At 64.3% G+C, this 16,759-nt stretch overlaps 1 protein-coding gene across 11 annotated transcripts in view; it reads left to right on the forward strand.

Annotated features, from left to right (window-relative positions):
• RAI1 (retinoic acid induced 1) overlaps positions 1 to 16,709 on the forward strand; it is a 69,462-nt gene extending 52,753 nt beyond the window's left edge. For 2 of the 11 annotated variants that reach the window (XM_068699600.1, XM_068699602.1), the window contains 4 exons: positions 7,736 to 13,334; positions 14,117 to 14,210; positions 14,478 to 14,527; positions 14,896 to 16,709. In XM_068699600.1, coding sequence (XP_068555701.1) covers positions 7,752 to 13,334; positions 14,117 to 14,210; positions 14,478 to 14,527; positions 14,896 to 14,910 — 5,742 coding nt within the window. In that variant the 5' untranslated portion in view covers positions 7,736 to 7,751 and the 3' untranslated portion in view covers positions 14,911 to 16,709. The remainder of the gene's footprint in view (positions 1 to 7,735; positions 13,335 to 14,116; positions 14,211 to 14,477; positions 14,528 to 14,895) is intronic. The other 9 variants (XR_011101710.1, XR_011101705.1, XR_011101708.1 and 6 more) reach the window with 9 other exon arrangements.
• Positions 16,710 to 16,759: the final 50 nt, after the last annotated feature.

A 16,759-nucleotide genomic window follows, 5' to 3' on the forward strand; every position in this document is an offset into this window, starting at 1 on the left:
CGTGATTTATTCATTCATAAGGAGGGCAGCGCTGGCGGTGCGCGCGGCTCCGCCGCCTCCCCCCCCCCTGCCTCCCCGGGGACAGGCAGCAATTTTCCTGCTCTGAAGAAGCTTGTGAAGGTTTGAGTGAATCTGGGAAGCAAATCTAATTGGCAACCTAGTAATTCCTCGGGGGGACATGTACTTTGGTCATATCTAAGTACATTCCAGCCAGTGTTTAAGACACACTGAATCCAAACTTGGACAGTAAAATACCAGCAGCTCTAAGCTCCTTATCTATTTCAGGCAGATTAACTCCTTAATCATCCCTTTTGGAAGTTCCCTGCCCCAAATTCCTCTCCCCTCCCCCTTCCGCGCCCCCCCTCTTTTTTTTTTTTTTTTTTTTTCCAGCAGGAACAAAAGGCACAGCCAGATTTTGCAGGGTGCTAAAGGTTAGGGTCTCGCCCGAGATGATTGACAGAGTCAATAATAGGGAAATAGAAGAAGGCCCTTTGAAATCTGCTTTCCTGGTTAACCTGCCCGCGTATTTGTCTTCGGGATTTGGAGACGGGGAATGTGTAATACCGAAATAATTTATCACGCGACATCAAACGTCGATTTATTCTTTTTTTTTTTCTCCCTTTTTTTGTCTTTTTTTTTTTGTCCCCTGGCTCCCTGCTCAGCACCCTGTAGAAGGGGTTTAGCCAGCGGGGCCACCCTCCTGGCACCCTGGGGGGACCCTGAGCAAGACCATGGGGTCTCCAGCTCCTTCTGCCCCTTCTCCCCCCTCCGGGACAAGGCAAAAGGTGGTGGGGCTGGGAACGGGGGGACACAACCAGAACTGGTCCCCATCACCTGGGAACGGGGCCACCAAGAGCCACCGTGGCCGGGCTGCAGCAGGAGGCGGCCAGATCCTGCACGCAGCGAGCAGGAGCGGGGAATTGCAACCCGTGGCCTTGCGATAATAATAGGGAAGGGGGTTTGAGCAGCGGGGCCAGGCGGCGGCTAAAATTGATTGAAATAAGGCGGAAAGGACACAGAGGGGAAATGGAGAGCGTTCAGAGGTAAATCCATTTATGCCCAAAGGGCGATGGTGTAACAGCGAGCAATAAATACGCTCGGGGGTGGCCTCCTCGCCTGCTGCAGCCGGGTGGGGAAGATTTAAGAGCGCGTTTTTGAAGGGTGGACGTGAGCCCTGCAGGCACCCGGGGGTGGTGGCACCCGTGGGTGCGCGTCTGGTGCGAGGGGGTGGGTGCTGGGGGCAGGTCGTTGCGCACCGTGCTGCAGCCCAGCGCCTTCTGGCTTTGCAGAGGGTTTTTTCCTGAAGGGTTTTCCTGCCCAAGGTTTTGCCCTGGCACGGAGCTGGTTTTGCTCCTGTCTTCTAGGGAAAATGAGGCACGGGGCAGGGAGGGGACTCGCCCAGGGGGTCTGTCCCCCAGGAGGGGCGAGGTTGCACCTTCCAGGTGGGTTTTGGGGTCTTGTGGCTACTGACGGCTGGGGGATGCTCCAGGGGTGAAGGTGGCTGTCCCCACCCCAAAAAATCTAGGCAGTAGGGTCAGGTAAAGGGTCACCAGTTAATAGGGTCACCAAAATAAATGGGGTGGGAGGGGGACAGCACCTGTGAAAGAGGGGTGACCAAGCAGAAGCTGAGCCTGGGGGGCAAGGATGTGCCGTGCGTTTTGGTGTTGGTGGCCCTATAAATTATGAGACTGGTTAATTATTAGTGGGGTTAATAGTGAGACAGCCCAATAGCGGGCTGGAAGGAAGGAAGGGAGGGAGGGAGGAAGGAAGAAAGTAAGGAAAAAAGGAAGGAAAAAAGGCAGGAAGATCCCAATGAGTGAAAATGAGTGAAGAGGAAAGGCAGAAGCGTGCCGGATGCCGGGACGCGCCGCCGCCAGCCCACACGGATCATTTATTTGGGGGCTGGAGGGTTGCAGAAGGGCACTGCAGCGGTGGGCGACCTCCCCTGCTGTGTGTCCCCCCCCGTGGGCTGTGCTGGGGGGGCCACGCTGGGCGTGCAGCCCCCGGCACGGCTCCTTTTGGCCGTGTCCTTGCTTTTGTCTGCCCGCAGCGGGAGCTCGGGGCAGGTCTGCAGCGAGATTTAGGTGGGGAGGCTGGGCGAGCCGAGTCCCTCTTTAACCTCGGTCATATTTCCTGCGCGCTGATCGCCTGCTTTGCCTCTCTCCCGTGAGCGCCTCAAGGTTGATGTCAATCCAGTTGTTGGGGGAAGCGAGGAACGCGCGGCTCTGAATCCTGCTCCGGAGCGCGCTCGCCTGCAGGAGGGAGGCTTTGCCCAGGGAAGCTCAGGTTGAGCATCTGCTTTGCAGCGCGGCTCCTGGCTGCTTGTATTTTTATTTTTATTTTATTTTTATTTATTTTTTTTAATCCCCTTCTTTTCCCCAAAAACCCTTCCTTGCCAGCTGGCGTTTTGCAGAGGCAAGGAGAGGCGACGGCGACTCGCTCCGGGTTGCCGAGCCTCCCTCCGGCTGCACGGATAAACCCGTGGAAAAAAAAAATTAAAAAAATAAATAAAATAAATAAAAATAAAGGAAAAGGGACAGGAAGAGGAGATGGAGGAAGCTGGGGGCAGGGGCCGAGCCGGATTTCCAGGCGAGGGGCTGAGGCTGGGGAGGCCGCGGGCTTCCCCTGGCAGGCGGCGTTGGAGTGGAGGCCAGCAGAAACGTTGAGTCATGAGCGCAAGCGATGTTTTCCCGAGCAAAATTCCTCGCTGGGGAGGAGCAGAGCAAGGCAGGAGGGGGGGGGGCTGGGGGGGTGGAGGGGAATGGAAAGGATCAAGGGCTTCGTGCTCCAAAACGGGGCACCGCGCGGTGGCGAAGGCTGTGCCCCAGCGCGCTGGGAATCCCCTGGGTGGCCCCCAGCTCTCCAAACCGACCCCTCCAAAAAATCAAAATAAAAAAAAAAGGGAGGATCTTGGAGGGGTTGGAAGAGGGGGGGGACCTGCCCAGGGAATTCCCCAGCAGCCGGATGGGAGGAGCAGCTGGTCCGGGGTGTGTGTATGGGGGGGCTGCGCACCCCATCCCTCCTCCTGGCTGCCCGCATCCGCCCACCCCCGCGCACGGGGCGGCGCAGCCCCAGCTCCATTTATCATCATCTGCGGGCAAGTGGAGTGTGCAGGGAGCAGCTGCTCCGCTCGGCTGCGCAACGGGGGGGCCGCGCTGTTTGGGGATGGGGGGAGGAAAGAGCCAGGGGCTGGGGTCTGCCCTCTGCATCCTCCCCAACACGGGTACCCCGGTTTGTGGGGCGCATTGGAGAGGGGTGTTGGGGAAGGGGTGTGATGGAGAGGGGGTGTTGGGGAGGGTTAAAAAGGGGGGGGGTGGAGAGGGGGTGCATTAATGGGGTGTGCTGGAAATGGGGTGCATTGAAGGGGGGCACCAAGAGGGGAGCATTAATGGGGGGAACTGGAAATGGGGTGCATTGAAAGGGGGCACTGAGGAGGTGCATTAATGGGGTGTGCTGGAGAGGGGGGCATTAATGGGGAGCACTGGAGAGAGGGGGTGTTATTGGGGTGCGCTGGGCACAAGGTGTGTTGAAGGGTTGCGTTTGGGAGGGGGCATAAAGGGGTGCAGTGCAAAAAGGGTGCGTGGAGGGGTGCGGTGGGGAGGGTGCCTTAATGGGGGGCATTGCAGAGTTAATGGGGTGCGTGGGAGTGAGGGTGCTTTAAGGGGTGCATAGGGCAGAGAATTAACGGGGTGCCCTGGAGAGGGAGCACCCAAAAGGGGTGCCCGACCCCCGGTGAGATGGGCACCGTCCCCTTGTGCTGTGGGGGCACCATTTGGGGCCAAAGGGGGATGAAGCACAGGGGCAGCCCCCAAAAGGCTTGGACGCTTTGATCCTGGCCCCGGGGAAGCCCCAGGGATCCCTCGGGTCCCTTTGGGCGTCGTGTTCCTGGGGGTGTCCGTAAGTCCCCCCGGCTCCTTGGGGCCGTTTCTCAGGGCTGCTACCCGCACACGTCCCCGATCCCACTGTCCCCCCCTCCCCATCCCCTTCCTTTCCCTCTCTCCCCTTTTTCTCTCCTCCCTTAATAATAAAATTATACGAAGCAGTTTGCGGTGTGGCAGCCTGCCAGGAAGTGTTTCTTTAAACTCCACCAGCTCACAATTAAGCAAATCCGGGGCTGACACTCCTCGATAGGCGCTTTGCTCCCCCCTGAGAGCTGCGGAGGCGGGGGGGGGGGCAGGGTTGGGACCCCCTCCCCAGCAGGGCTGAGCCCCCCCACAAAAAAAAAATAATCCAGGGTTTGGGGGAAAGGGGTCTGGTGCATGGCAAAGGGGTTTCGTGGCAGGGATTTGGGAGGAGGGAGCGGGGAGGGCCATGGAGCAGGGGGGGTCCGTGGTGACGGTGCTGCCGCTGGTGCAGAGCGCGCCGCTATTTTTAGGCGGCGAGTCCTTGGCGGTGGCGCATCAGGAAAAGCCTGAGAAACGGCCTGCCCGGGAGCACGGCCACAGCCCCGCGTGGATGAGGCCCCGCGGGGAGAGCAGCAGCTGGGAAATGGGGCTGGGGGTTAAGGGAGGGGGTCCCCGGGGCGATGCGCCGGGGGTCTGGGCGCTTACGCGTTTGGAGAGCTCCGGATCCGGCCCTTGGTGCTGCAGCGCTGCCTCGTCCCTGCCAGCCATCGGGGAGGAAAGGAGAAGGAAGGAGAAGGAAGGAGGGAAGGGGGAGGAAAATCCAGCCAAGCCCAGGCAACGCATCGCAAAGCCGAGCGGGAGGCAGGCTGCGAGGCGGGTGGGCACCTGCAGCCCCCCGGGGGGCACGGTGCCGTGCCCTGCTGCTGGCACCGGGGCAGCCCCGGGCACCAGTGCGTGGCCCCAGGTCATGCACCAGCCCCGGGAGGTCCCCCGGGTCCTGCGTGTCCCCAGAGGGTGACAGCAGGGCTGTGCTGGGGGCTGTGGGGCCGTGCGGGGTGTCCACGGGGGCCACCTCTCCAAGGGGACAGAGGGGGTGGGATGCTGAGGGTGGCTGTAGCCTGATGCGAGCGTGGCTCCTTGCATGGCAGGACAGGGTCGTGCTGGCTCTGGGCACCGTGGTGTCCCCACGTCACCGTCTCCAACAGACAGACCCCCTTTTGGGGTCACCCTTTGGGCACCCCCGGAGCCCCCCGTGTCGATTCCCATCCCAGGGCTATGACAGGGGGGGCGCATGCACGCAGCCCCAGGGCCGCGGCCGCTTCCTCCTCCCCCTCCTGGAAAGGGACTTAACCTTGCTGCTGTCGACAGCTTGATTTGATGCCATTAAAGCGTTTGCTCGGAAACAGCCTCCATCAGGAGGCAACATCTGTTAGGTCCCTCCGCCAGCAGAGCCGCGGCACAGCCCAGGGCAGAGCTGCTCCTCGGGCAGGGCTGGGTGCTGCTGCCAGGGAGGGTTTTACCCCCCCCCCCTTGGGCTCAGCACCTTGCTCGGAGCAGGCTTTCAGCTCATTTCGGATGGAGAATCCATCGGCAGCCCCCATCCGCACCTCCTGCCTGGCTGCCCTGATATTTCGGCCCCCAAAAGGAGCTCCCTGAGGGCGCAGGGGGTGCCACGCGCTGGGACGTGGCTGAGGCTGGTGGTGCCCAGCTGGGTGTTGGTGTGCGGGCACGGACGTGGCCCGATCCTGCCCTGGGGGCTTCCACGCATGCACACCCTGCAATTCGCATGCCCTGCACGTGTGCACACCCCACACACGTGTAGGATCTCCCCACGCCTCCAGCCCTTGCACGCCCACCGTGCCCCCTGCGTGCGTCCCCCCCCCCGTGCGCACCGGTGCGCGGCACGTCCCCTCGCGCCGGGTGCTTTTTGCTCAGCTTGGCATTGCCCCAGCTGTTTTGTGGGAAAGTAAGCATAGTTAATAATAAAAGAGAAAGCAAGGAGGGAGAAAGCACCCCTTAAAGCAACAGACCGGGGATTTTTCTCGAGCCCATCCCATTTTTCAAACCTGCTTCCACGTGGAGCTGTAGGGGCCCTTTTCTCCCTTTAATTTTCTCGCCGCCGCTCCGGGCTGCCCCAGAGGCCTGGCTTTGATTTTGCTCCCTTTGTTCTCGCAGCCCCCGCGCCCCCCCCCACCTCCCCCCAGCCTCCCGAGCAGGACGGGGCAGCCCCCACACCACTTTGGCACGAGGGGCGTTAGCAGCGGGCTGGCCGGATTTTAATTGACCTGGCTTTTTCCCCGAGATATACGCCTTAACCGCATCCAGCTGCCCGTGTGGCCGGCGAGATGAAGCTGCAGGACTTAGGGGAAATGCAGAAAAAGACCAAAAAGGGGCTGTGGGAGGAGAACGTGGGCACGGGATCATGGTTTTGGGGTGCTGGGCTGGTGCAGGCAGCACCGAGCCGTGCTCCAGGGGTGCTGTAGTGTCAGTGGGGTGAGAGGCAGGGCATCCTTGAGAGGGTGGCCCCAAGGAGCTGGCGGCCTCCCCTCATTAAACTCATCACCCTAATGAAGCTGGAGGGGATGGCGTGGGTTGCGTGGGGGTCACCGCTGCGGCACGGCCGAGGGAGAGGCATCAGGGAAGTCCCCAGGGGGTGCAGAAGGGGGGGACCCCACGTCTCCAACCCGCTGCGGACGGGCAGGATGCGTCCCCAGCGCCACCCAGCCCTTCGGTAGCGCACGGGGTCCCTCCCCGCGAGCTGCCTCCGAGATCAAACCGGTGACCCAGGTGCTTCCCCGCACCGAGCGCGAGCAGGGAGAGGAAATGGGGACATTTAATGACGACTGCGCCGAGGCGCTCGGCTAATAGACGTCTGCTGGCGGGAGCAGACAGCTTCCAGATGGTATCGCACCGATGCAGGGGTTATTGGCTGGGGACGGGGAGGGGGGGGCTGCGGGAGGAGGCAGCAGGCACAGACGGGCAGACCCAGGAAGTTGAAATGACTTTTTTTTTTTTTTTTGTGCAGCAGAACCCTCGCTTCTGTCCCTCCGTGCTGCTGCCTCCAGTAATTATGGCCATAATTAAAAATAGTGGCAAGAAGCGGGGTGTTTGGAGGGGCTCGCAGGATCCTGGCGTCCCCGGGGAGGGCACGCAAGGAGGGGTTACTGGTTAAGTGATTTCCAGAGCGAGGAGCATGAAATGGAGCACGGGGGGACCCCAGCACAGCGCGGTGGGGTCATGGCAGGCTGTGGGGTAGGCAGAGCAGTGCAGGAATCACCCTGCAACGCTGGGGCAGGTGGCAGGGATGGGACAGGCTGCCACCAGCATCGGCAGGGCAAGAAGAGGCAGCAGGGCCCCAGACATCCCCCAGGTCACAGGCGTGGTGCTGCGGAGCAGGGCGATGCAGGGCGAGGAGATGCGAGGCGGTGAGATGCGGTGCAGGGCGATGCAAGGCGAGGCGAGGTGATGCAGGGTGATGCAGGGCGATGCAGGGCGATGCAAATTGGTGCAAGGCAAGGCAACGTGACGCAGGGCAATGCACAACAATGCAAGGCAGGGCGAGGTGATGCACGGTGATGCAAGGCGAGGGGACGAGGCGCGATGCAAAGAGGCGCAAGGCGAGGCGAGGAGGCGCACGGTGCTGCAAGGCGGTGCAAGGCGAGGCGATGCAGGGCGATGCAGAACGCTGCAAGGCAAGGCAGGGTGATGCAGAGCCAGGTGCCACGATCCAGGGCCATGCAAGGTGACGCAGTGCCAGCGAGGTGCCACCCCGGCAGGCGCGGTGATGCCCGCGGTGCCCCCTGCGTGCGCTCCCCGGCCCGCGGCGGTGGCGGCGGCGGTGGCGGCGGTGGCGATGCTTCATTTGAATTCTCGCCTCTCTCTCTTCGCAGATAACAAGCCCGCGCCATGCAGTCCTTTCGAGAAAGGTGTGGTTTCCATGGCAACCAGCAGAGCTACCAGCCGACTTCACAAGACACATCACGCCTGGAGAATTACAGGCATCAAAGTCAGGCAGGGCCGAACTGCGAGCGGCAGAGGCTGGTGGCGAAGGAGTACTACAGTCAGCAGCAACTGCCGTACGCGGGCTACGAGAACAGCGCCGTGGAGAAATACCACCGGGGAAACAAGCAATTAGCGGGGCAGCAGCTGCAAGGCAGGCCGGCCTTTTCCAATTACGCCGTGCAGGAGAACAGCCCCTACCCGGCCCGCTATTCGGGGGACGAGGGCCTGCAGGCGTGGGGCAGCCAGGCGCAGGCGCTGCCCGGCGGGGTGGCCAAGTATGAGGACAGCCTGATGAAGAAAACGGCGGCGCCGGCGGGCGGGCGACCCTACCACGAGCCGGCGGCGGCCACCCCGCTGCCCTTCCGGACTCATTTCCAGCAGCAGCAGCAGCAGCAGCCGCCCGCGCTCCCCTACCCCAAGCTGCAGCGGCAGAAGCTGCCCAACGACGTCTCCTCGCCCATGCCCTTCCCGCAGAGCCCCCATTTCGGGCAGCACTCGCAGTCCTTCCCCGCCTCCTCCACCTACTCCTCGGTGCCGGGGGGCAGCCAGCCGGCGCACTCCTACAAGAGCTGCACGGCCCCTTCGGGGCAGCCGCCGTTGGAGAGACCCCTGGGCAGCGCCGCCAGCCTGGCCCCCGGCCCCCGCGTGCCCAACCTGCACGGCTACCAGCCCAACCGCATCGGCTACGAGCAGCCCCCGCAGCCCCCGCCGCAGCCCCCGCAGCCCCCGCCGCCGCCGCAGCCCCCGCAGCCTCCCCAACCCCAGCCGCAGCCCTTGCAGGGGAGGCATCACGCCCCGGAGACCCTCCACTACCAAAACCTGGCCAAGTACCAGCATTACAACCAGCCGGGGCAAACCTACTGCCAGGGGGACGCGCCCCCCGTCCGGACGCCGGAGCAGTATTACCAAACCTTCAGCCCCAGCGCCAGCCACTCGCCGGCACGCTCCGTCGGCCGGTCGCCGTCCTACAGCTCCACGCCGTCCCCGCTGATGCCCAACCTGGAGAATTTCCAGTACAGCCAGCAGCCGCTGAACGCCGGCGCCTTCCCGGCCGGCATCGCCGACCACAGCCATTTCATGCCGCTGCTGAACCCTTCTCCCACCGACGGGACCAGCCCGGATGCTCAATCCGGGAACTGCAAGAACCTGCCGAAGGAGAAGCTGCCCGAAAACCTGCTGTCGGACCTGAGCCTGCAGAGCCTGACGGCGCTCACCTCCCAGGTGGAGAACATCTCCAACACCGTCCAGCAGCTGCTGCTCTCCAAATCGGCCGTGCCGCAGAAAAAAGGCATCAAGACCCCGGCGAGGACCCCCGAGCAGCTCAAGGGGCAGCACTGCAGCCCCGAGAGCAGCACGTACTCGGCGGAGCAGGTGGGGACGCCGCTGTCCGACCCGCTCAGCACCCCGCAGTCCGTCCACGCCGAGACGCAGGACGCCGACTATCTCAGCGGCTCGGAGGACCAGCTGGAGAGGAGTTTCCTCTACTGCAACCAGAACCGCAGCCCTGCCCGCGTCAACAGCAACTCCAAGGCGAAGCCCGAGTCCGTTTCCACCTGCTCCGTGACCTCCCCGGATGATATGTCCACCAAATCGGACGATTCCTTCCAGAGCATCCACGCCAGCCTGCCCCTGGAGACCTTCACCAAGTACGTGACCAACGAGCGGGACTGTCCCCGGCTGCTCCTCAGCGCGCTGTCCCAGGAGGAGCTGGCCTCCGAGATCATCGTCCTGCAGGACGCCATCAGCGAGAAGGGGGACAAAGCCTGGGCCAACTCGCCCATGTTGAGCAAGGAGGCCACCAAGTCCCCCTTCCAGCTGGAGAACCACCGGCCGTGCCTGGACTCCATGGTGAAGGGCGCGTGGCCCAGCCAGGGCGACTCCAGCACCCTCACCGAGCCCCTCAAGCTGGACAAGGCTTCGGGGGGCAGCGCGGGGAAGGACTTTGGGGAGGAGGTGTACGAGGGTCCCCAGGTGGAGTTCGCGGCCACCGAGACCAAGGACTCGCTCAAGGATGCGGCCCCGCTGGCGTTCAATTCCAAGCCCAGCATCCCAGCCGCCACTTCCAGCGCGGGGGCCTCCAGCTTCAGCTGCTACTCGAACACCACGGCCAACTCGGTGGACTCCGAAAACGCCATGGAGCACTTTGAGTGGCCGGAGGAGAGCCTGGGCGAGGCGTGCCTCAGGTGGAAGGAGCTGGGCTCGGGTCTGCAAGCCTCCGACCTCCCCAAGGGCTTGTTCCCCAGCAAAATGGTGGGGTCCTGCAAGGAGAAAAAAAATGCCTGCAGCTTGGATCTGTGCGACGGCGAGCAGCCGGCCAAGAGCGAGCCGGCCCGGGACTTTGCCCAGCAGGCGATGGAGGAGGAAGAGGAGGAGACGCTGACCTACGACGAGGCCACGAAGGCAGACAGCGAGAGGTGGCTGCAGGACACCCGGCACTGCTGCTCGGCCGGGGACTTTGGCGAGATCCCCATGATCTCGTCGCCGGAGCTGAAGGAGTCGGACCTGGAGGCGGAGGAGTACTCCTCGCTCTGCGAGCTGGCGGGCGCGGAGCAGAAGCCGGTGCCCTACGACGCCTCGCCGCCCAAGCCCCCGGAGATGCCCGCCGTGCTGTCCGCCAGCGAGGTGCCCGTGTCCGCCGAGGAGACCGTCAGCACGGTGGAGAAGGAGGGCTCGGCGCCCTCGGCGCGCCTCTCCGGCCAGTCCGTCATCCTGCTGGGCCCCGCGGTGGGCACGGAGACCAAGGTGAAGAGCTGGTTCAAGTCCTCCCTGCCCCACATCCAGCCCGAGGAGGGCGGCGGAGGGGAGAAACCTCACCCGGAGGGGGCGGATTCCGAACCTTTGAAGAAGCAGCTGGTGCCCGAAACCGTGCTGGGGAAGACGGAGCCCGTCTCGCGGGGCAAGAGCCTCCGCAACAAGAGGGTGCACTGCCGGCTGCCGGAGGGGGACGGTGCCGGCGGCGCGGTGCCGAGTCCCTTCGATGAGCTGCCGGTGGCGTGTGTCAGGCCGGACGGGCAGGTGGAGATGCCGAGCAAGAACGCCCACAGCCAGACGCCCAGGTTTGCGGCGGAGGGCTTGCCGGCGCGCATGTGCACCCGCTCCTTCACCGCCCTCGCCGAGCCCCGCACCCCGGCCCCGCTGGAGGGGCTGAAGGTGCCGGTGCACCAGGAGAAGCTGGGGAAGAAGCCGGCCTGTGGGGTGAAGCAGCGGGTGGCTTTCAAGGCCAGGAAGCGCAGCGGCCGGCCGGCCCCTAAAGTGGTCCAAAACGCCGGCGGCGATGCCACCCTCCTGGTGCCCAGCTTGGTGCCCGCCGAGGAGGCAGCGGGGCCGACGCCGCCGGAGGGGGACGCGGCGGAGGCGGGGGAGAGGGACCAGCGGTCGATGATCCTGCGCTCCCGGACGAAGACGCAGGAGGTTTTCTACACCAAGAGGCGGCGAGGCAAGCGGGCGGCGGAGGTGCGGCTGAAGAACTGCAAGGCACCCAAAAAACTCATCTCCAACAACCACCTCCCGCCCGCCTTCAAGCTGGCCCCCCCCAGCAGCCCCCATAAGGAGGGCAAGGTGGGAGCCAGGATGAAGCTGCCCAAAACGGGGCCGGGAGTGGGCGGCAAGATGTCCGAGCGGCCCCTGCACTCGCTGAAGAGGAAATCCACCTTCATCTCCCCCATCCCCGCCAAGAAGAGGAACCTGGTTCTGCGGAGCAACAGCGGCGGCATGAAGGAGGAGAAGCCCGAGGGTCCCCCCAGCCTCTTCAAGAAGATGCCCGTGGCCAAGAAGGTGAAAGCAAAGCTGCCCCCCAAAAGCCCCGGGGAAGCCGTCCCGAAACCCCCCCCGCCAAAGGAGGCCCCCGACGTCTGCATCAAGATCACCTCCCGGGCGGCCTTCCAGGAGGCCACCAAGACCAAAGTGCTGCCTCCCCGCAAGGGCCGTGGCCTCAAGCTGGAGGCCATCGTGCAGAAAATCACCTCGCCCAACCTGAAGAAGTTTGCCTGCAAGCCGGCAGCCACGGCAGCGGCGGCGGCAGCGGCGGCGACGGCGGCGGCCACCTACGGCACCTCCCTGAGCCCGGCGGGGGCGGAACGGGAGCGGGCGGTGAAGCACGGCGGCGTGGCCCCGGCGGTGGGCGACGCGCGGCTGCCCAAACCGGCGGCGGCGCAGAAAGCACCCGCGGCGCCCTCGGCCGAGCAGTTCTGCCGAAACGCCCACGGCAGAGCGCTGAAGGGGAAGCCGGGCAGCGGGAAGAAACTCTCCGCCGACGGCTTCCAGGGCGAGACGTTGGTGCCGGCCGTGGTGGCGGCGCAGCCCGGCTCGGCGGTGGTGGCCAAGAACACGGCGCTGCTGCCCAAGAAGAGGAACCGCAAGGGCAAAGCGGCGGCGTTGGGCATGGCCAAGGCGCCCTTGGGCCCAGCGTTGCCGCTGCCACCGCCCCGAGAGCGGGCGGCCGGGCCGGGCGGCGGGGACGAGGCGCCGCGGGAGGGCAAGAAACCAAAGAGCGAGGAGAAGGAGGCGGGGGGCGGAGAGGGCCCCGAGGGGCGTTCGGCGGGCGGGCCGGCGCGCGGGCCGAAGGCGCGGGCCAACCACGCCAACTACAACGGCTACTCCAAGCGGCAGAGGAAGCGTTTGGCCCACGGCAAGGCCAAGGCGGTGCCGTCGCGGTGCAAGAGCCGGGGCAAGCGGCGGCGGCAAGCCCAGCAAGCGCCTCTGCTGCACCCCGCCGAGCCCGAAATCCGCCTCAAGTACATCTCCTGCAAGCGGCTGCGGGCCGACAGCCGGGCTCCCCCCTTCGCGCCCTACGTCCGCGTGGAGCGGCGCGGAGACTTCACCACCGCCTGCACCGTGGTCAATTCGCCCGGCGACGAGGCCCGGCTGCAGCGGGGACCCCCCGGCACGGCGCCCAGGCCGCGGGCGGCTCTGCCGGCCTCGTCCACCATGCACATGGGGCCCGTGGTGTCGAAGGCGCTGAGCGCCGCCTGCCTGGTGTGCTGCCTGTGCCGCAACCCCGCCAACTACAAGGACCTGGGGGACCTGTGCGGGCCCTACTACCCCGAGGACTGCCTGCCCAAGAAGAAGGCGCGGCTGAAGGAGAAGGCGCGGGCGGAGGGCGAGGAGGCCGGCGTGGTGGAGAGGGGGCCGAAAGGGACGGAGAGCAGCAGCTGGGCGGCCGGTGGCAAGCCGCCGAGGCCGGAGGGTGCCGCCGAGGCTGCCAAGCAGAGCTCGCTCCGCTCCAGCCCCCGGGGCATGTTTCGCAGGCTGCAGAGCTGCTACTGCTGTGACGAGAGGACAGAGGGCGAGGAGGCGGCCGAAAAGCCCCGGAGGCACGAATGTAACAAAGCCGAGTCCCCGGCGGCGGCGGCGGCGCAGGAGCCGGGGGCGGGCGACACGCAGGAGCACTGGCTGCACGAGGCCTGTGCCATATGGACCGCTGGGGTTTTCCTGGTGGCGGGGAAGCTCTACGGGCTGCAGGAGGCCGTCAAGGCGGCTGCCGACGTGGTAAGAGCTCGGCCACCCCACCCGGAGCGGAGAGGCCGTGGGGGGGGACGGAGGGGATGGAAGGCGGCAGCTCCTCCAAACGGGTGGCATTTATGGCACGGCCGGAGCGCACGGAGTCACCCACCCCATTTTTGGCCCACCCCAGCCCCGTGTGGCAGAGAGAAGTTGGTCCCGGAGCTGGGCACTGGCCGTATGCCAGGATTTTGTAGGGTTTTTGGGGCAAACCGAGGGCTAACGGCGTGTTACTGCCCGGGAGCAGGGGAATCCCCCAGGACACCCGGCTGCAGCGGGGGCGAAATTAATAGGGCTGGTCAGCAAGCTGCTGGGCATTACAACGGGGCTGGCGTTGGGATGCGATGAACCCGGCTGGCTTCCCGGGAGATTCGTGCTGCTGCCTCCCTGATAAGGCCTAAAATCCTCCTTTTTAGCCTTAAAAGTGGTTTTGTGCTGTCACTCCATGCGGCGGCTCAGGGAGGGTCGGACACAGTCCGCCAGGAGCATGGGGACACTGGGGGGGGCAAATTAGGGAGGGCAGTGCTGGGACACTGCCATGGGGACATGGGGTCTGCCCCCGAGCCATGGCACGGCCACGTCCCTTCCCCTCCTGCCCACTCTCTGCTTTCAGCATTTTCCACCCAAAAGTGGGTGGCCGCAGCCGGCGGCGCGGTGCACGGGCGCTGGAGGGAGGGCGCTGCCGGGGGGGCAACTCGGGGACAGCGGGGGCCGTTTGGGGCTCTGACGAGGTCTCTCTGTCTCTCTCTCCCTCCCCGCTGCGTGTTCAGAAGTGCTCGAGCTGCCAGCAAGCGGGGGCCACGGTGGGCTGCTGCCAGAAGGGGTGTCCCCACACCTACCACTACGCGTGTGCCATCGACACAGGTGAGCCCCCCAGCAGCGGGGATGGGGGGGGGGACGTGGGGACATCCCCCCCCCAGCACCCTCTGAGCAGGCTGAAATCGGGGACGGGGTGGGCTGGGGGCTCCCCGTGGCGGATGGCGAGGTGCTTGGTGTCCCGAATTTTGTGGTTTGCGTCCCGAATTTGGCTGCTCTCAGCCCAAATCTTTGTGTGAATGGTGGTGAGGAGGGGGCTGCGTCCCTGCTGCTGCTCGGGGACCCCCCCCCTGACACGGCCTTTTCTCCTGGCAGGTTGCTTACTAACCGAAGAGAGCTTCTCTCTGCGATGTCCCAAACATAAGGTGAGCCCAGAGACCCTCGGTGCCCCCCCAGGGGAAGGCAGAGCTGCTTTCACGCTGTGTCCCCCCCCCCATCCTTGGGGACGTCCCCTTCCTTGGCACAGGGCAATCGCTTCCCTGGGGCCCCCCATGAGACCCCCAGTACAGGGGCTGTGCCCCCCCAAACAGCCTGTGGTTTTTTTTTATGGGATTTTGTCCACTGACCTGGGGGGGGGACACAATTTACAAAATTTAGACAATTTAAAAAATTGTCTAAAAGCCCATCCTCAGGGCTGCATCCCGATGGGGACACCCCCGGCCAGCTTGGGGACAATGTGCCGTGTATGTCCCCCCCCCCACCCCATTAACCCCCTGTCCCCTTGTCCCCGCAGAGGCAGCCCGTGTAGCGGCGCAGGAGGCGCGAGGACCCCCCCCCACCAGCGAGGGACCCGCGGGGGTGGCAGCGCCACCGTCCCCAGCACGGAGCCGTCGGGGGCCACCGGAGGAGCGTGGCCCCCGAGGTGGGCGCAGCGCTGCCGGCAGCCCCCCAACCTCTCTCCTCGGGGCCCCCCCTTCGGTGGGGAGAGCCCCCCGGGGTGGAAGAACGGGGCCGGGGGGGCACGGAGCCCCCCCAGGGTGGCGTTGGCGGGGTCACCAACCCCGGTGACATCCGTATGGAGGACACAGAGACTGCTCCAGGACTACGTGAGCTGCACAGGGGTGGTGGGATGGGGTAGGGGGGGTGGGTGGGGGGGTGGGGAGGGGGCGGGGGGGGGCCGTGTACCAAGGGGTCCCGGCGCTGTTGTCTTACTTTGGGGCCGCCGGACCCTTGCGTGGGTTCCCGGGGTCTCCGTATCTCACACTGATCTGATCTGAGATGTTGCCTTCAGCAAACCTCATGGTGTCTGTCTGTATATATGTGCGCGACGGAGAAAAGGAAAAAAAAAGAAAAAAAAAAAGAGAAAAAAAAAAGGAAAAAAAGACAAAAAAAGACCAAAAAAAAAAAAAAAGGAAAGAAAACAACAACGGCCTGCTGTCTGAAACACCACTTGGCTTTTTCCGTTTCGTTCTTCCATCTCCTGCCTGCCCTCTCCCCACCCTGCCGGGCACGGGGACAGCGCTGGGACACCAGCGGCCGTGTCCCCACCAGGGCTGCCCCAAAGCCCCGATTCCTCCCTCCGCTTGCACCCGGCCTCCTCCTGCCCTTTGGGGGGCTGGCGCTGCTGGGCTGGGGTCCCCAAAAGGCCACCCTCCTTCTGCTCTGCCTCGCCGAGACCTCGGCTCGCTGGGGATGGGCTTTGCTCCCTGCGCTTGGGCTTAAACCCCAAAGCTCTGGGTGCAAGCCCCATGGCTCTGGGTGCAAATCCCATAGCTCTGGGTGAAAACCCCATAGCCCTGGGTGCAAACCCCATGGTCCTGGGTGCAAATCCCATAGCTCTGGGTGCAAACCCCAAGGCTCTGGGTGTAAATCCCATGGCCCTGGTGCAAATCCCATAGCTCTGGGTGCAAACCCCAAGGCTCTGGGTGCAAATCCCATAGTCCTGGGAGCAAACCCCAAGGCTCTGGGTGTAAATCCCATGGCCCTGGTGCAAATCCCATAGCTCTGGGTGCAAACCCAAGGCTCTGGGTGCATGCCCCATGGCTCTGGGTGCAAACCCCAAGGCTCTGGGTGCAAACCCCAAGGCTCTGGGTGTAAATCCCAAAGCTCTGGGTGTAAATCCCAAAGCTCTGGGTGCACACCCCAAGGCTCCAGGTGCAAACCCAGCTTTCCAGCCAGGTGCAGGTGGGCGCAAACAGCCCAGCAGCAGCTCCCACTCAGCAGCACCGGTCCCCATTGGGGTGGGCAGCGTTTGGGCTGCCCCAGCCCACCCCACAGGGACGTGGGACACCACGGGGAGGAACAGAGGAGACCCTCGTGTGGCGCTGGCTTGCCCCTCGCCACCAGCTTCCTTTGGCTTCCTCCTCTCCAGGCTGCTTCAGCGGGGCTGCCCAGGGCGATTTAACCCCAAATCCCCATCCTAAAAAGCCGTGAGCTGCCCCCCCCCAGCAGCGCCGAGCATCCCACGGGAAGGGGGCAGCCCCGTGGTGCCCCCTCCATCCCACACCCAGCCCTCACCCTCAAGGTTTGCTGGCCAAGAAATGTCGTTTCAGCAGCCTGCCTCGGACACGGGGGCGAAAAACACACGAAAAATTAAAAAAAAAAAGGGAGAAAAGAGACTAATAAAAATAATTACAAAAAAATATAAAAAAAATCGT

The sequence above is a fragment of the Anas acuta genome, chromosome 15 (genome assembly GCF_963932015.1).
Source record: "Anas acuta chromosome 15, bAnaAcu1.1, whole genome shotgun sequence".
Taxonomy (NCBI): Eukaryota; Metazoa; Chordata; class Aves; order Anseriformes; family Anatidae; genus Anas; species Anas acuta.